The 19,876-nt window shown below is 35.7% G+C and overlaps 2 protein-coding genes across 2 annotated transcripts; both read right to left on the bottom strand.

Moving 5' to 3' along the window:
* Nucleotides 1-1,739: 1,739 nt before the first annotated feature.
* On the bottom strand, nt 1,740-4,923 carry LOC140762028 (GDSL esterase/lipase EXL3-like). Its single transcript, XM_073099628.1, has 5 exons — nt 4,589-4,923; nt 3,451-3,581; nt 3,112-3,345; nt 2,232-2,496; nt 1,740-2,134 (listed from the first exon to the last, which is right to left on the bottom strand). Exons 1-5 carry the CDS (start codon nt 4,869-4,871, stop codon nt 1,941-1,943), a joined length of 1,107 nt encoding a protein of 368 aa, XP_072955729.1. The 5' UTR covers nt 4,872-4,923; the 3' UTR covers nt 1,740-1,940.
* Nucleotides 4,924-16,126: 11,203 nt separating this feature from the next.
* Nucleotides 16,127-19,317, bottom strand: LOC140763523 (GDSL esterase/lipase EXL3-like). The gene is made up of 5 exons (XM_073101744.1): nt 19,022-19,317; nt 18,495-18,625; nt 18,164-18,397; nt 16,721-16,982; nt 16,127-16,478 (listed from the first exon to the last, which is right to left on the bottom strand). The coding sequence occupies exons 1-5, from the start codon at nt 19,311-19,313 to the stop codon at nt 16,285-16,287; spliced, it is 1,113 nt and encodes a 370-aa protein (XP_072957845.1). The 5' UTR covers nt 19,314-19,317; the 3' UTR covers nt 16,127-16,284.
* Between the last annotated feature and the right edge of the window lie 559 nt (nt 19,318-19,876).

Here is a 19,876-nt window from a genome sequence, read left to right on the forward strand (position 1 = left end):
GGAGTGTTGACATAGGGGAGTTTATTAGAGTTTTTATATCTTTGTTTATAACTTTGCTTAAAATAACTGTGAACTTTGTCTGCTTAAGTATTTTTGAACTTATGCTCCCTTGATAACTTGCGTTTGGATTGTTATTCATTTCAAGTTATTTTTCATTTGATCTTAGTTTGGTATATTTTTATTTGCAGGAATTGATGTGCTAAAAGTACTAGACTTGTTGAATGCTCATTTTGAATTCTTTGTAATATCTTGTAAACTAGATGTTTTGTCACAAATTGCCAAAGGGGGAGATTGTTAGGTTTTTTAATTGTTGGCAATTGTGTATAAAATATTCTAAGTATATTTTTACATGTATATGAGCTTTATACAAGTCTAGAATATCTTTGGTTTGAAGAATTCCAAGATTATTGGAGAAAAGTTGTTGAGTTCACACTGCGTTCACAAACGCGTTCGAACACGGTGCATTCACAAACACGTTTGAACGTGGGTATTGCGTTCATACAGACCGAGAGCAGCATTCACAAACTCGTTCGAACGTGGGTACTGTGTTCACACAGACCGAGAGCAGCGTTCACAAACGCGTTCGAACGCAACCTGAAGAATTCAAGCTGTTGTGTTCGAATGCACTTGGGCCTGTTCGAATGCACCTGAGATTAAGTCAGGTCGTTCGAACACACCCGGGCCGCGTTCGAACGCACCTATGAAGTTTGCAATTTATTGGATTTTCATGAGTACGGATAAGATTTAGATTTGGCTCTATCTTGGAGATCATATATAAGGATTGTGATGCCCTATCTCTAGAGTGGTGGAAGAAGCATTATTAAAGGAGACTTCTTGAGGCTACATCGCTTCTTCAACGAACAAGGTCCTTCTCATCTACAAATCTGAATCCTTCGTCTTAAGGGCTATCTAGACGAAAGATCAATCTAGAGCGCTACTGAGGTTGGACATCAATCACGAGAAGTAGTGAATCGTGGGTTCTAGCGATCAAGACTGAGAAGAATAAAGTCGTTTGGATCGACGGGTTGTTTTGTGAGTCAGTCTTGTAACTGCTACTATCACAGTGATTGTTTTTTATCTGAGTTTGGATCCGTGATTTTTTTTTTCTGTTTTGGGTTTTTCCACGTTAAAATCTTGGCATTCATCTCTACTTTCGTTTTTAATATTTCTTTCGACTTTTACTTAAGCGAACGAACAATATCATTACCTAAAGGTTAGATACATACGTGTGTTTAGGAGTTTTTTCAACCTTGATAATTAATATAATATTTTTTTAAATTTGGTCCGTTATGCCCAACTGGGCTGATGGGCAGTAATGAGCTATAATATTCTAGCCTATTTTGAGTGATTGATGGGTTGAGCCGTAAATAAATATTTAAGCCTGATTTACCGAAAAAACCTAGTCTGAATTCGGCTCGGGCTACCTGATGATCACCTATAACTCTCTAAAGAGAGAGGGAATGTAAAAAACCTAAAAAGAGAGCTTCCCTTGTTCTAGTGAAAAACTAGAAGATGGGGAGAGAGGGAAATGAGTACCGATGATAAGAGAGAAGAGAGGGAAAGGAGAGGGCGAGCGATGCTTCTTGGCATTTCCGGGGCTAGGTGTTTTGCTCCCATGAACTGCTCTAAGATTTGGTCTGGCTAACCTAAGATTTGTCTCGACACATTTTGAATAATTCAGGAGTATGCTTATAATTTAGCCACAAAAGAAAAGAACAAGAAAGATTCTGGACCGCAGATGGGAAAAAATAAGTTCCAATAATTATTCAAGCTTTCAGCAGTACTTATTTCACTAGCCAGGGAGTTTATCTAGCTTATAATACTGAATGATTGGAAGGCACATCATGAATTGATTCCCTGCTACATCATAAATTAAGGACACTCGAAAGAACTGAAAATTAAGCTGGCGCACGTATGAAAGAAGGCGATAAGTTTCTTCTTCAATTTAATAACTGCTTGTTTTCATCAAGGATTCTATCAATCAAGATCTTGTAGGCTCTTTCAGTTGGGTGGTAGCTGTCCCAGAAGATATACTTTGTAACATCTGGACAAGTAGTTACGAACTTGCTGTTACAAAGCTTTGTAACCTCAATCAAGCCAGTACCACAACATCCTTTAGTTACCTCCTCAAATCCTGGAAAGTAGAAGTTTTCATGATCAGTTCAACCTTTAATTTGTCACACTTATAGCTACTAGAGGTTTCGATTAATATCAGGGTAAGATAGGATTACCATGAACGTAGGGTTTCTCGATAAGTTCGAGTAAAAGATTGTAAATGTCGATGTAGACGAACTTTGATCCGATGGTGGCGCTGTTTTCTGCAGCCAACTGGTCAAGTACTGCTTTTATTTTGGAGTTGAATAATTGAGCTGCTTGATTGCGAGTTGGTTCACATTCTCTATATATCCCTCCTCCAACTGTTCTTTGTGAAGGTACACAGCCTATGGGTGGAAGACCCACGAAGCCAATCTTCCGGGCACCCATCTGGTGTAATTTCTGAGGAAGAAGAAATCACCAGTCATCAGTATGAGAACAATATAAATTATGAATTATTATTATTATTATTATTATTATTATTATTATTATTATTATTATTATTATTATTATTATTTGCGTGTATATCTTTTTAAAATATCTTATTTGTGTATGTACTCATTGTCTAAAGTTGATTTTTGCATACCGTATATATATACGTACACCTCAAAGCTAAGAAAGCATTAAAATTTCATCAATTTAATCATAAAAAGGAGAGATAATCTTACTTTTTGTTTGCATACGTTCCTCCGATCAGCAAAAAACATTAGTTTTAAAGAATATACATGTAAGTATACAATTTCGAAGGACATACGATTGCTCCTCCTTTTCTAAGTAAACTGTATATCGAAAAGAAAATATAACTACAATTGTATTATATATGGGTATCTTAAGAACTTCTGGTTTTTTTTTTTCAAAGAAATAAAGAAAAAATTCATTTAAAGGAAAGGATCAAATCCATGAATCTTAAAAAAACCAACTACTGACGGTGCAAAACCTTAATAGTTCGAAAGAACAAAAGAAGCTTAGAACTTCAAAACGATGGATTAGGTCAACGTAGCTAGGAATGCAACTCACCGTGACGAACTTTGTGGCTCCTGAGATGAGCAAATCGACATAGGAAGGAATGTCATAATGCGCCTTCCTAAACGGAGTAGTGAAATAAGTGTTGGCGATGTCATCCGTTCCTGCACAAACGAGGAAAAGGCTGTCCTTAATGATGCTCGCAGCTCTCGCCTCGCCGGCGATGGCCTTCAGCCTCTCTTTGTATTCTCCAAAGTACTCGAGCTGCTGATCCAAAGTTATAACATTCTGAAAGGTACGTAAACATGTACAGCTCCATCGTTAGGTTAGGTTCATATATTGATCAATTTATTCAATCCAATCCTAAGGTCGTAAGTTAGATTAATTATTTACCACAATGGCTGGGGTGAGAGGATCATATCCAGTAGCACCTGAAGCGAAGCTAACACCGGTTAGGATATCCTCCGGCTGGAGGTCAACGCCAAGGTAAGGTGGTAGAAGCTCCTTCACACCCAGTCCTGAAGCTGAAATTTGCAAATGGTGCTTTTAGATTCGTTCTTTTATTTATTTATAATAAAGTTCTTCTACCCCTTAGTAATATTGGCTGCCATTAATTGGTTGCTAATATCCACCTGGGTTTAACTTGGGGGCAAGCTCACTTCTGTAGATCTCTCAAAAATTCAAGGAGTAAAACAATTAAAAAAGAAAAAGATTAGAAGATATATTAATTGTCCAAACTATATATAAAGGGGGCCACATGTGTCTTAATCCTTTAACAAACACAAAGTCTCAATCAAAATTGGAACTGTATATCAAACTTCTATTCACCGAAAAGCTAGCTTTTGATATGGATGGAGCTAAAGCTCAATATCCAAAGATACTAATACTAATTATTGAAACTTTTATAGTTTCACCAATGAACTCCTGTTTGAGAGTCTGACAACCACCTTCATTTTTATCCCCTTTTTGGGGAGTAATAATTGGCCTTTGCATTACTGCCATCCATGGTCGATGTCTTCTCTACATCAAGAGTCTAGATATCATTGAATAGGACGCCAATCTATGAATGCCCCCTGCATGGTCTATTTAAAATATTACGGTCTCTATCCTTATACATAACACTTTCAATAATATTAAGAGAAAATTATATGCGTTTGTACTTCCCGGGATATATTTGATGTTAGTTCTGCAGGGTTAAACGAGACAAAAGAAAGAGAAAAGGAAAAGAAAAGTTAGCTGTTCTTTTTTATCTCATTTTCTCCTTACCTTTGGAGAGAAAAAGGAGTAACTATTTTAATTTCTATCTCCTTTCATTTTCTCCTTGTTAAATTTCTTTGGAGAGAAAAGGAAATGCCGCCTTTGTAAGAAAACAAAATCTAAAATAAATCAAAAATATAGTGACATTTAGAGAAAATGCTTGGAATAGAGTGACCTTTGTATAAAAAATATTTACTTCAGTTATAGTGTAAATTAATAGCTATCAAGAAAGAAGGAAAGGAGACACAAATATATACTTCTCTCTTGACGATACCTAGAAAATCAGTAGGGATCTTTCCGTTTGAGAACCGCCCGGTCGGCCGGTGCCCGATGAAATCCTGGCCGTACGGCGGGAAGTCGCACCTGATCGGAGTTTTTGGGAGCACATCGTTGTTGCCCGGATCGACAATTGAGTCTCCGAACGCAAATACTGCCGGAACCACCGGAGTGGTCTGATTCCGGTCATATGCCAGGGTTTGAACAAGACAAAGCAATACAACTACAAGGCAACCTGCAAGGCCAGAAGCAGTGAGAGGAAGTCTTAATTTGTTCTCCATTTCAATTTCCTCTTTGTAATCTGTATGCACTCAGTGCTGCCTTCTAGCTACCTTCGAGTTGCTCTTATTTATAAGTGTGTCGTAACGGGTCTGGCGGTGCAAATTTAAAGCTATACACGACGTTGTTTGTTTGATTGGTTTAAAGCCTACGCATGCAAAGTAATGGAAGCTTCTGATGCTTGAAGAACTCTGTGACTTAGTACCTATTTAACTCTTCCGAAATAAATCTCGTGAGTTAACACTTTCCGTACATTCAATCACTTCCTATATATCCTGGAAAACTCTAATTCATATGAACCTAAATTGAGCTGGTGTTGGTTAAAAGAAAAACAAAAAAAAAGAGAAAAAGAAAACAACTTCGAGAGTTTTAAGAATGATATATATATTGTTATGTTGTGTTATATCTCAATATTTCAAATATATATTACAGCTAGCTAGATTTTCACGTGGTCATAACTTCAAATTATTTCAATCCTATTATATATTTAATTATGTTTAGGATTTGGTGTGGTTTGATCTTTTGATCGTTAATGCTCAAAATAATACTATAAACTTTTTGTTTCAATTTGTGTGTGTTAGTATACGCTAATCTAATCAACCTAAATAGATTAATCCAGAAAGAATCTACGTAACCAATAGCTTATTCCTAGAGATTTAATTCCTATTCTGAAGCATTAATTGATAGTGAAACACTAAATGTATAATCAGGAACACAGATAACTAAAGAAATTAAGGAGCCATTCAATATTGGCAGATGATGAGGAGAGTAAGTGGTTGAGCTAGTGTGGCTATTAAAGAATCAGGGAATGGTCACATGCCCCCATCTAATCCGACCTTGACTTCCCAACTAAACAAAACGTTATATATCTCTGCTCATTGACATCAGTAACTGTGGCTGAGGCAGGAAACATAATGGCGGATGCAACCTGTAAAGTGTTTTTATCTCCTCAACCTGGAAATCAAATCTCACTACTAACAGAAGCTTACGAGGTGATAGATATCTATAAAATTTCTGTTGTGGTTTGTCACTTTCTTAAAAACAACCGGAGTAATAGAGAGCTGGAGAAGGATGAAAAGGCGAGCACATATGATTGGGAATGTCATACTGACCTGCTTATATATATATATATATATATATAGAGAGAGAGAGAGAGAGAGAGAGAGAGAGAGAGAGAGAGAGAGAGAGAGAGAGAGAGAGAGAGAGAGAGAGAGAGAGATTATATCATTAATTTTAATTAAATAATTATAACTTAATACACAATAAGAAAGAAGAGATACGATGATGCTTGAGTATTTGTTCTGATATTTTGTTTATAATTATTGTCTAGTCAAGCTAATTGTGGCAACTGTTACGCACCAAATCTAGATCCATCTGAAAGTAAAAAAGTTGTGATATTATATGCAGTTGTAGCATCATGGGATAGGGTTCCAATGGTTCTGGTTTCATAAGAATCCAACGTTGAGATCAAAAGTTAAAAATGAAATAGTGGAGCAAGGTTAAAATCGGGCAAAACAGTAAATAACCGACGTTGCGACGGTCATCGGAGGGTGGTGGACGGCCAAGGGTGGTGGTGGATGGCCGTAAGATAGGATGACTGGTGGTGGAGGGAGATGGCTAAGGTTTAGAAGATCGGGATGCTTCTACGGCTATGATCTACTCCTAGAAAAATAAATGCGATCTAATGGTTACGGTAAAAGATAAAGATAAAAATAATTTGGCTAAACTCAGATTCATTTAATGATCGATTCAATGATAATGAACACATGTCTACTCCTATTTATAGGAGTAAAAATCTTAGCGGATTGGATCCACATGCGGATTATCCAATTTATTAAAAATTAAAAAAAAATAAGATAAAGCTAACTAACTCAATTTGACTTGACTTGACTCAACCGACTCAATTGACTTAACTCATGTGATTGGATTTTAACAATCTATAATGCTTCTGACACATTGTCCTCAAGGTGACTAGTCTCTCACATCCTTGTACTCATATAGCTTGTGTTAATCAGTGGATTCAGGTTCATCCTTCTTGAGTCCACCTAGGAACATAACGCAGGTTGGTTGGCGCTTGCATTTATGACTAGTGGTAAATTAGTCATCATAGTAAAAACATAAGCTTTTTCTTCGACTCTCTTTCAAGTTATTAGGTATAAAGTGGCGTGAGATCATCTGTCAGTTAGGATAAGCCGTTGGCGTAGGCTGAGTCAGGGCAGATGTAGTCTCTAGTGGGCCGTGGGCTTGAGCCGTCTTTCTTCTCTCCTCCTTGCCAACCTAGTTCAACTGATCCAACTTGAACTCCATTAGAATAGCTAAGGAGAAGGCATCGTCAGAAGTAGTGAGCCTCAAAGCCTTGACCTTAGCCTGAATGTCAGGCTTGAGCCCATTAATAAAGGTACTCTTCAAGACTGAGTTAGATAAGTTAGTGACCAGATTGCAGATCCGCTCGAACTCCTCCTAGTAAATTTGAACTGTTGTTGACCTAGTTAGCTTAGTCAAACATGCCCAGAAAGTCCTCATGCTGGGTCGAATCGAATTGAGCACAAAACGCATCTGTAAAATCCTACCAAGATTCAAATGGTTGAGTCTGTTCAGCATACTAGTACTACCTAATCGCCATGCCCTTGTTACAGACCAGATTTGGACTGATCCAAAAGTAAGAAATTTATGAAAATGGTAGCCTCACAAGATAGGGTTCTAATGGCTTTAGTTTCACGTCAATCAGATATTTGGATGAAAAGATATTATAAAATTAGTGGAGCAAGGTCAAAATGGTACAAAATGGTAAATATCTGATGTTGCGGCGGTCGTCGAAGGGTGGCGGTGGACGGTCGTATAGTAGGTGGCTGTTGGAGGTGATAATGGCTATAGATTGGAAGTAGAATTTGGGTTTCTAACATAGATTTACTCTTAGGAAAATATAGACGATCTAAGGGCTATGATAAAAACGATAAATACGAGAATAAAAAAAAACCAAACTCAATTAATTCTCAATGCTTGAATGCTTGGAGGAATAAAGTCTAGCCCCTATGTATATAGAAGTTGGGTACAATAAGTCATACTCGGATTTAGCATTAAAGGTTTATACAACTCAAACTATGACTTACCTAAGAGGCTTATATGACTTAATTAAACTTACCATAGAGGCTTACATAACTTAATTGAACTTGCCTTAGTGGCTTAGATGACTTTACTAGGCTTGCCTTAAGGATTTACATTAAAAATAAATATGACCTAGAGATAAGCATGACTTAGCTAAAGTAGCATTCTTTATCCTTTTCAGAATGTTTCTTGATTATGCCACAGATAGAGTCCTTATCTAGAAAAACCTTGAATACAAAAGTTGTAGATTAGGATGTCTTCGATCTTCTCCAAGTGGACTCATAATATTCGGTCAACTAATAAATATCTGTATAATAGTTTTCTAAAGCTATATAGAAGTTAACGAACTTAGCTAATTAAATAAACTCTAACCTACTTAGATTCTAACTAAACTATTTAAGCAGAATAAATAAGATAACTAGACTCGATTCATTGAATCTAATATTGTCATGATGCGATTCGATTTAACCCTATTCGCATCAGCCCTCCAAGTGGAATAAAGCTAGATGGACCTTCTAGTGGACGGGTGTGCCATAGTATATGAAAAACTACTCTGCTATATAGGTCTAGTCTAGTGGGTCTCCTCTAGAGAATTTTGAAAAATCAAACTTAATAGTGTAACAACCTATCCTTAAAAAAAAAGTTGCATGGCACGACATGGCCAGCCACAATGTGGCCGGCCTCATGCCATGTTGGCACCTCCAATTGCTGGCCCGACCAACCGGGCTGGGCCATCTAGCTCTAGTGAGCCCGTCACCGTCGCAGTCGCAACGCCGATGTCCCCACCACCTCTCTCTCTCTACTCTCTCTCTTTAGATCTCTCACTCTTCTCTCTCTATATAATTTTCTCCTCCCTATCAACCTCTCTCTATCTCTAAGGCTGTTGGCACACTTGAAATCCCGCTGGCCTACCGCTGTTGTCACCATTACCATCGCCACCACCTACACCAACGCTGGTGAGCTTTCTCTCTTTCTCTCTCTTCTTCTCTCTCTCTTTCTTCCTTCTTGGCTCGTGTTTGCCTGAACCGACCTGTCGGCAAGAGGCTGGTCGGTTGTTGGCCAGCGGCAGTCGAGCCCCTCCTCGCCTACCCAGCTCCCCTCCCTTCCCTTCCTTTCTTCTTTTCTTTTTTTTTTCCTCTCCTTTCTTCTTTCTTCTTCTTTCTTTCTTTGGCTTCTTCCTCAGCTTCTTCTCCTTCTCTTTCTACAATAGTGTTGGGCCGAGCCTAGCACCGGTGGCAGTGCCCTTTCCTTTTATTTTATTTTTGTTTATTTAGGTATTTCTTTCTTAATTAATGCAAACAGATTATTTAGACATTAATTATTTTAATAATAATATATATTCATCAATATGATTATTATTAATTATAATTAATTAATGATTAATTATGTTACAAGCTATTACACATAAAATATAGGTAATACTTAAATTTTTTTTCTTGTAATTTATGTATTCATTTTTAGTGAATACAACTAGATTATTTAGACATTAATTATTTTAAATAATATATACGTATATTTATTAATATGCTTATTATTAATTATAATTAGTAAAAATTAATGGTTATTATGTTAAATATTATTTCTTTAATTATAATCATGAGATTATAGATATATACTAATATTCATAATATATATATATTTTGAGTAATTTTAATTATTTATTATATATTGTGTGTAGAATAAGATACTAGTTTTATTAATTAATTAATTAATTAATTAATTAATTAATCTGTATTAAGTAAAGACTATATAGTTCCTGATTAATCAAGATGAGTAAGAATTATAAAATTAATTATAAATAGATCTTGTCTATACTTATTTCTAATTTATAGTTATTTAGCCTATTTTATTTTATAATTATATAATTAGAATATTTTTATATAAAAAGAAACATACCTCTTCTCCTTATATTATAACTAGCATTTTATGATAATAGTATAATTATAGTATTTGAATTGTATCTATAATGTAGATCTAGTTATATAATAAAAAATAAAAAAAGTGATTCTAAACCTAATAAACCTTTATATTTTACTTGAATTAATTCTAATTAAATAAATGACTAACTTCATGTTACTTAAATATTTTTAGATCGCAAACCTCTTATTTGAGACCCCGTGGACCTTACTAGCGATGAATTGACGGATGTGATGGATACGTAGTTAGTATCTTCTAATCAGATGTGAGTAGTCTGATCCCCTATACGCCTTTATCAAATTATGATAGATTATATAATTATGTATATGCATGTTTTGGCCTTTAGCATGTTTATATGATCTTATTTAGAGATGATTTCAGTCGAGTATATTTTATAATTTATTTGATTAGATTGATCTTGGATATGAGCATACCGGTGATATATAGAGATAATTGGAGATGTATATTGTTATAATTTTATGTCGAAATGATCTTTATTATGAGTATAAATGTGAGAGACTGGCATGAGTATACATGTGATAGATATATGATTCGAGATTGCATCACATTATCTCTTTTGACTCCTCTTCGACCTAAATTCTTGATATGCATGACTTGTTATAATATTGGATAAAATGCATAAGATATATCATTTAGAAAGAAAACATGAAATCTGATTAGTAGGATAGTTAATAGAAAGCATGAGGATACCCGAGTGAGCGCGAGGGTTAGGATGCACTTAGTAGATAATTGATTGCTCAACATAATTGTAATCCTATGGCCTTACGTCTGAGGTCGTTAGTCTGTGTACGCAGTAGATATTTGAACACATATTGTCCGCTAGGGCATATGTGATAAGTTATTTTATATATTTTTATTAGCTAGAATGGTGCTCGGTCTGGATGGATATTGATACCCTTAGCGGATGGCAGAGTTGAGATATTCTTTATGGATGGCAGAGTATGCTCTGAGCCTTCGGGGGTTGACTGCATACAGTGATCTAGTATGATGATGATAGTTAGATATGACATTGATGAATAAGATATTGCTAAATGCATATGATTTCATTATCATTTGATATACTTGATTATCGAGTAGTCAATATGCATCATATGAGATTGCATTTGATATCATAGTATAGTCATAATTGATATGCATCATATGTGTCATATTTGAGAGAGATTTATGATGATGGTATGATATGGAGATATGTTTATACATTATCAAGAATTATATACTTTGATTAGTTATGACATGACATCTATTATATAATTATATATTATTGAAGATACATTTGTATACTCATTCATCATTAATACTCTTATATGATTTATATTATCCAGTATATGATTTACTTTGATTAGTTATGACATGACATCTATTATATAATTATATATTATTGAAGATACATTTGTATACTCATTCATCATTAATACTCTTATATGATTTATATTATCCAGTATATGATTTACTTTGATTAGTTATGACATGACATCTATTATATAATTATATATTATTGAAGATACATTTGTATACTCATTCATCATTAATACTCTTATATGATTTATATTATCCAGTATATGATTTACTTTGATTAGTTATGACATGACATCTATTATATAATTATATATTATTGAAGATACATTTGTATACTCATTCATCATTAATACTCTTATATGATTTATATTATCCAGTATATGATTTACTTTTTACTTGACATCACTAATTCGAGGTAAGGTGTATTCATTGAGCTTTTAACTCATGACTCTCTTTATTTTTTTTCTAACCCTCTTAGATATGTGGTACGTAATAATAATTTGAGATCTTTAGAATAATAATAAGGTGAGCTATAGAGGTGAGATGGCATAGATAATAGTTTATATAGAAATTGAGTTGTACCATTATTTGACATTGTATTCCATTGAATTAGACGATAATTTGTATAATATATGTCAGATTATAGTACTCACATGTTAGTGATTATAAGTTGTATCTTGATGATTTGTCATGGTCGATGTGGGTCCTGCTAGGTTATGTAATGATCTAGTGTATATTATTATAGACTTGGATATTCATATGTTAACAAATTTATTTGGTTAATAGTATGATTTACTTAGTAATGAATTATGTGAGCATAGGTGTGTCTATGCGTGGCGGCCCTGCCCGTCTTGTCACATGCACCGTGTGTGCCATGTGGGCGCATGAGAATGCATATGCCCGTGCCGGGCGGGGGCATTACAAATGAGCTAAGTGACCTTGTGGTTGAGGTTGGTCACATAGGACATGGGCCCATGGGTCCGACTCAAGTCGTACTAGGGTTGCACGAAGGTTCGACTCAGTCCAATGGCATGGGCCCACCGAGTCGTTCCACCATTCATCTTCGAGCTTGTACTCATCTTAATAGATTCTAAATTGGTTTGCACGAGGTGATCAAACCGGTTTGCAAAATTTGGCCTGCCTCAAAAATCATGCACTTGCCCTAGTTCTAACTATAGGGCTGAAATTAGATTTTGGCCTAAGGGTGCCGCCACAGGTCGCTATAGCCTTGGTGATGGCTGAGCAAGGTAGGTGGTCGACGATAGTCGTTGTTCGACAAGTCCACGCGATGGCAGCAAGCCACAATGGAAGGCTGAACTTGAGCTCGGGTTCGAGCTAGTGCAACAATAACCATGGTGCATTGCCGGTAGGTCCACCGGCCCCCAACGGTTGCGGAAGGGACCTATGGCCCCACTACAGCGGAGCAGCGGTGGCGAAAAGTCATGGTGGAGCCTCCATGACATTGGGGTAGCTTCCCATGGTAATGGCTATCGGGTTTAGCCATCTGATGATTGTCGATGACTTTGACGGCCACCATTGGCTGGCAATTAGCTCGAGGAAACTAGCAGCAAATTTGTTGTAGCAATAACTATTGCCGTTGACGGTCTTCTTGTGGTTGTTGGCACAAAAGAAGCCCACATCTTGGGTGCGGGTGGTCCGAGGAAGGTGATGGACATAGAGTTTGGTGCTTGTGGGGGTTGGATTGTCGCTAGTGGAAAGCTAGGGTTTTCAGCCCTAGCTCCCACCTTAGGTGGGGACGATGACCTAGCGGCCACTGTTGCGGTGGAGCTGGCATGGCAGCAACATTTGGGAGGCTCTATGATGGTTGGGGGGGTAGGGGGGGGGGGGGGGGGGGGGCGGGGGGAAGGGAGTGTCCACCGAGGTCGAAGGAGGGGTCGAGGCCATGGCTTAGGCTAGCTCGTCCCCTCCCTCACAACTTAGATCGTTCACGTTGTAGGGGCCTGTTTCAACCATGGCCGGTGGTGCTGACAATGTGGGTTGGTCGTCCTGGGCTAGGAGAATGGCCGTTAAGGCTTACCAATGTCTTTGCCCATGCTAGTGACTTGTCGCCAACGACTGTCGGTGGTGGTGGTGGCGCTAGAGATACTCCCATAGGAACGGAGATGAGTTCCTAACCCTCAATGGTCTCTCCTTCCTTTTTCGTCTAGGATCGTGTGTTAACTATCATCTAAGGAACATTGACTTTGATACCAATGTTACACACTAGATCTAGACTGGTGGTAGCCTCATGAATTAGGGTTCCAATGGTTCTAGTTTCACAAGAATTGGATATTGGGATAAAAAGTTATAAATGAAATTATGGAGCAAGGTCAAAATTAGACAGAATAGTAAACAACCAATATTGCAGTGGTCGTCGGAGGGTGGCAGACGACTAATGGTGGTGGTGGACAGTTGTAAGGCAGGGTGGTTGCTGGTGAAGGAAGATGGTTTGAGTATGGAAGTTCGGGATGATTTTATGTCTATGATCTACTCCTAGAAAGATAAAGACGATCTAATTGCTAGGATAAAAGATATAGATGAAAATTAACTTGGCTAAACTCAAATTCATTCAATGATCCATAATAATCAACACATGTCCACTCTTATTTATAAGAGTAAAAATTCTAATGGATTGGATCCATATGTGAATTATTTAATTTATTTAAAATTTAAAATAATAAGATAAATTTAACTAACTAACTCAAGTTGATTCGACTCGACTCAACCGACTTAACTGACTTAACCCATTTGATTAGATCATAACAACAACACTATAGATAAAAATAACAAGAATCTTTGGAAAGTTGAGAGCTCAACAATGGTGCTTTAAGCCTAGGCAGGAATATAGACATGCTAGTGAGAGTGATCAATTAGCTTAAATTTATTATATCCTTTGATAGCACTTGTAGATCTAATTTCACTTTTCTTTTATTTATAGGGTGTTATATTTATAATCATGAGAGTGTTTCAATATTATAAGTGCATCTCCTTGAAAAACAAAACCTGATTTGTGATTTACTGGGAATTTTCTAAGAAAATTCATGAAAAAAAAAATCCTTGTTTTATGGATTTCTTGACATATCATCTCTAAAAGATATGCAGCATTTAGACATTTATGAAAAAAAATTCTAATGACCCGTATATGATGAGAAAGTAGGATCTTTGATACAAATAATAAAGAATTGAGGCTCGATCATGAGATAAAAATCAAGTAGATGTTTAGATAATTTACTCTGAGATCGATATTGAACCACAGGGCCCACACCATATCAAATGCTAATGGCACAATTCACCCTTCAAACCTCAAGTCTAGATGGTGGCCTAAAAATGGTTTTAAGTGGAGAAAAGGAACTAAAAGAGATATTTACATCTAGTATATATCTCTATTCTAACCCGTCATATCATATATTGCTATTAGATAGAGTTGTATTAGGGATTAAAGTTTTATCCTCATAGGATAAGGACCACCGAACTAGAACATTTAAGGGTTTCAATCTGATAAGGATTAAGGAATAGATCCATCCTAATCTAATTAGATTAGGATACATTCTGCATTAGTTCTTTAAAGGATATCGATCTCCCAAAATAAAGTCTAACAATTTGCAATAAGAAAGGAAGCATGGACCTCTACTACTACATCTCAATAAAGAGAGTAACAACATCAAATCACCATCCAATAGATCATAGACTTGTCTCATTCTATATGATGTGCATTGGAACCATTAATATATATTTAGATCACCAAGTCCGACGTTGGCATTGCGTCCAACCTTGATGTTGGTAGATTAGTTGCATTTGCACACACAGAATCACTTGCCATAGAAAATCAATTTGCAAATATAAGCCATATTTTGAGAAAATAATACTATAAAATATATAGGACTTTGAAAACTAATTTAATTTGTAGATAATGAAAATTATATTAAATACAATAACAATGGAGCTCTAGAAAATGCATGGATTCACATATTTAGCGCATATTCACTTCAGAATTATATTTTTTCTTTTCTAGATTAAAAAGTGAGCATTAAATTACTTTTATTCTAGATTAAAAATACTAATTATATTATTCCACGTATAGACTTAGTTATAATTTTATCCATGATTTGTAAAAAAATATTTAAAAATTATCTTACCCTCGCTACCTCCCACTTATATCATTCAACAAACAAAACTATTTTCCTTACAAACTTTTTCGTTCAATTATTTTTACCACTTACGTATACTATTGCTTACTTATAAGTATGCATGGCATATTTACAATAAAGCAATGCATAAGTATAAAAATACTTTGCATACCTACAATAAATTATTACACTTTAGTTTAAATTTATACATCAAATGAAGGGTGGTTTAGTTAGTTTTATTTCTGATTTATACTTTGCCTTAATTTTATATCACATTAAAGGTAACTAGTCCATCATTATTCTAGATTATAAGTAAATATTAGAATATCACACTCTAGGTTAGTGATATAATTTTATGAATAAGAATCTAAAATAGCTATTCTAAATTTTTTTTTCCTTAACCTCTTGGCCTTTTCATTTTATGAGTAAGGGCAATTTTAGAATAAATATTTTTATTTGTTATTCTCAAAGTAATATTTTTATTCTAGAAATAACTATTCATATATTTACTTATATTTTTAGAAAAATATAATAAAAAGTAAAAGAAAAGATAAGAAAATTATATTTTATTTTTTCTAACATTTTTTGATTTGATATAAAGTAGATTGACATGATAGATAGATTACTAAATGGGCTGGCTCTGTGTATGCAATGCATACATCTATATATGGGTATCATTTGATACATATGCAATGCTTTTGTTTTGTGCCACTATGTGTGCAATATTTTTGCTAGTTATGCAATGCTTTACCTCTATCTGTGCAATGCTTGAGAAGTTGTAATACTTTATATTAAAAAGAAATTGTAATACTCGAAGACAATAATAAAGTACACCATATTAATAACCCATGTATTCAGAAATTACAATAATTGGAGTAAATAAATAAAGATAGTAACATTTATGTATGAATATAGAGAGTGACACAATGTGTGGTAAAAGGTATACTCTTCAGAACAAGTATTGCAAATACTTGTCAAATATTTTATCCACTATGATCTTGTAGGCCTTCTCAGTTGGGTGGAAGCTGTCCCAGAAAATATACTTAGTAACGTTTGGACAAGTCGATGATGTCAAACTATTACACAACAATGTGACTTCAATTTCGCCAGTCCCGCAGCATCCCTTCGTCGACTCCTCAAAACCTGCAAACAAAAATAGTTAGGAGCTAGATAAGATGATTCAAAATGTTTGCTCTAGCTCATCTATTTGACATTTTATTGATTAATAATTATTGTGTTTTAAGTAATGTTGCTGATATAGTTAACTTAAGCAACGAGTTTAGTTTAGTTGGTGTAATCTGTAAGTATTTGATAAAAACATAGTGTGACAGGATGCTAAATGTATATTTTTTGAGGGATTTAAAGGGAGGTAAAGATAGGATTACCGTAAGCATATGGCTGGTTGATAAGGTCAAGCAAGACGGAGAAGATATCGATGTAGACAACCTTTGATCCATCCGAGTTGTATTCTTTAACCAAGTCATCAATTGAGGATTTAATCTGGGAATTGAACAATTGTGCTGCTTGATTACGCTTTGGTTCACATTCTCTTGTAATCCCTCCTCCAACCGTTCTCTGCGAAGGCACACATCCTATGGGTGGAAGACCCACATACCCAATCTTCCGTGCACCCATTTCGTGCAAGTCCTGGAGGGAAATAGGAAACAAGAAATCATTATGTTAGTATAAGAGTTGATAGTTTAGAAATGATAAACTACACTATTTATGAAGTCTTTTGGGAGACCAATTTGGTAATAGAAAAATGGTGCAACGATAGAAACTTGGCATAAGGGTGAAGCAATAATAGTGGTGGATTAAACTCAAGGGGAAGCAGTTGATACGAGACTCTGGTACTAATTGGCTTCCATTAATTGTGACTCACCCTCTTTCTAGATTTTCGTTTGATTGGTATTAATACTAGTGATTTCCTTTCCAGACGGTTTGACCTACAGTACTACATTCCTTTACAAGATGTAGATAAACTAACTAAATTTCCGTCCTAAAGGTACTTAGTATTCATCCCCATTTATGCCAAATCTTAGTAAAGCAGACATTAAATAGGCATAGTAATTAATTTTTCTCAAAAGAAGAAACTAAGTTACTCAAAAGACGCTAAAGATCAAAGAATATTTGAAGTCACCCTTTTGAGTTTTATAAGTCTATAATAGAAGATCAAAGAATATTTGTTTCTCTATTGGGCAGGGATTCAAGGAGAGAAGGCGGTGAAATAAGCTTGTTGACTGACGGAAGCCTACTTATAGAACGACGAGGTAGAGGTGGAGGAACACTAAAGTTGATGCTTATTTTGGTCGTTCTCTTCAAATATTTTGAAAAGGCTGTGTAATTATTGTTAAACTGTTTGCCGTTGCTTGTGTAACTGATACTGATATTAGTGGTAGTTGGGTAGCTGGTTGATATTTATATAGTATCAGCTTGAAGTTCGTTTTGATGTTTCGATAGAAGAATAGTCATTTTGGTTAATCTGACTTAAGCTACGTAAGGCCTGTAGAGTCAATTGTTGTGACAGGTTGTATTCACTTGGTTTTGGGGAACTAGGACTAGGTGACCGATTGTGTCACTAATTAAATTTCAGTAGAAATAGGAGGTCCGATCTGTTTGTCAAAACGAAAAATAATAATAATATAAAATAACGGAAGTCATGAATTCCATTCTATACGTAAATATTAGAGTTGATATTTAACTAATTTTCTACTAGAGTTGTGGCCCGTTTTCGAGACGGTTACCCCAATTGCATGCCCACGTACATCCTAGGTATTAAGAAGGGCTATATAGCCTTTTTCTAACTAATGATCAGCGATATAGCTCACCTTGATGAAGGTAGTAGCTCCAGAGATCAGCAAGTTCACGTAGGAAGGAATGTCATAATCCTTGCTCCTGAAAGGAGTCGTAAAATAAGTGTTTGCAATGTCATCAGTTCCGGCGCAGACGATGAATAAGCTTTGGGAGATGATGCTTGCAGCCTTTTCCTCGCCGGCTATGGCCTTTAGCCTCTCTTTGTATTCTCCAAATAACTGGAGTTGGTCTCTCATTGATATTACATTCTGACATGGTACACATATATATCTATTTATTAACTCCTGAATGTAACCATCAATTAATGTGGAATAATTCTAGTATGATTCCATATTCAAAGTTTACCACAATGACTGGGGTGAGAGGGTCATATCCAGTGGCACCTGAAGCAAAGCTAACACCAGTTAGGATATCCTCAGGCTGGAGGTCAACACCAAGGTAAGGTGGTAGTAGCTCCTTCACACCCAGTCCTGAAGCTGAATTTTCCAAATAAAAGTCAATTAGGATTATATATATATATGTGTATATATATATATCAGGTATAAGAGGTTACATGCATGCATGTTATTATTTTGCAAGCTATAAATTTAGTCCATTTAAGAGATGATCTAATTTAGCTGTACGGTAATGCCTGCAATGGTGACTTCCAATATGGTGTCTCTCTTAAATGAAAAGTTACAGGCTCCATATATATATAAAAATATATATAGTAGATCCTAGTCGACCATTCTACATCAAGGAATATTGGATTTTGTGACAAGTTGCATGCTCTTCTCTTTAACCAAAGACATCACTCCTTCCTATCGTAACAAATAAAGAAAAGGCTAAGCAAGAAGACGAGAAGAATGTAATGAGAAGCGTTTGCTATGTACCTATGAAGTCAGTAGGAATCTTTCCATTTGAGAACCTCCCGGTCGCCTTGTGCCCGACGAAATCCTGGCCGTAGGGCGGGAAGTCGCACCTGATAGGACTTTTGAGCACATTGTTGTTGCCAGGATCGACGATGGAATCTCCGAACGCGATAACCGCTGGAACCTTCGGAGTCGTCTGATTTGAAGGGTGTGCCGAGGCTTGAACAAGCCATAAAAAAAGTATAACTAGAAGGCAACCTGGAGAACTAGAAGCAATGGGAGAACGGCTCTTCTTCTCCATTCTTCCTTTCATTAGCAATGTGTGTGATTAACTTACTCAAAAGGCATGCACTGGAACTCATATTTATTGACTTCTGCCAACATATGTCAAATGGAAATTTAGGGCCACATGTGTTAAATGGAATATTTTAAGGTGTTCTAAGAATTGCAACTGTTTCATTGGTGCATAGTAACAAATTATCCGTATGGTGAGAATTTAATTTACTATGTTATTTCAATTCTTTCTTTCTAACACTCCTTGGAATCATCAATTATTTATAGAGAACCAGGTGCTCATGCAATTAGTCAATATATTTAATCATTCTTTACTATTCGATTATATCATAGAAGAAGTACTTATAATTTATAAACCAACTTTGATGAGAAATGTTCATGTATATTTTATCCTCTTTTCCCTCTTGTCTATCAGTAAGTTTTACATTCTTAAAATTACGTATGAAGTTCATTGTAGGTAGAGAAAAAGCATGCATTCAATTATATAGCAGCTAACTGCTTCAATAAGTGCGGTTGAGCGAATCGATAAGAGAAACCTATCCCTCAGAAGTTGGCCATGTCCACTGATACAATCATATAATT

The sequence above is a fragment of the Typha angustifolia genome, chromosome 7 (genome assembly GCF_048772165.1).
Source record: "Typha angustifolia cultivar Huaian chromosome 7, ASM4877216v1, whole genome shotgun sequence".
Classification (NCBI taxonomy): Eukaryota; Viridiplantae; Streptophyta; class Magnoliopsida; order Poales; family Typhaceae; genus Typha; species Typha angustifolia.

What these genes read in the sequence shown, in the direction of transcription:
- LOC140763523 (XM_073101744.1), bottom strand. Translation starts at nt 19,313, where the DNA reads ATGAAAGGAAGAATGGAGAAGAAGAGCCGTTCTCCCATTGCTTCTAGT. An exon ending in GAGCTACTACCTTCATCAAG is followed by an intron (nt 16,983 to 18,163) that starts GTGAGCTATATC and finishes ATTTCCCTCCAG; the next exon opens with GACTTGCACGAAATGGGTGC. An exon ending in CAACCAGCCATATGCTTACG is followed by an intron (nt 16,479 to 16,720) that starts GTAATCCTATCT and finishes TTTTGTTTGCAG; the next exon opens with GTTTTGAGGAGTCGACGAAG.
- LOC140762028 (XM_073099628.1), bottom strand. Translation starts at nt 4,871, where the DNA reads ATGGAGAACAAATTAAGACTTCCTCTCACTGCTTCTGGCCTTGCAGGT. An exon ending in GATCCCTACTGATTTTCTAG is followed by an intron (nt 3,582 to 4,588) that starts GTATCGTCAAGA and finishes TGCAAATTTCAG; the next exon opens with CTTCAGGACTGGGTGTGAAG. An exon ending in CTCTCACCCCAGCCATTGTG is followed by an intron (nt 3,346 to 3,450) that starts GTAAATAATTAA and finishes CGTACCTTTCAG; the next exon opens with AATGTTATAACTTTGGATCA.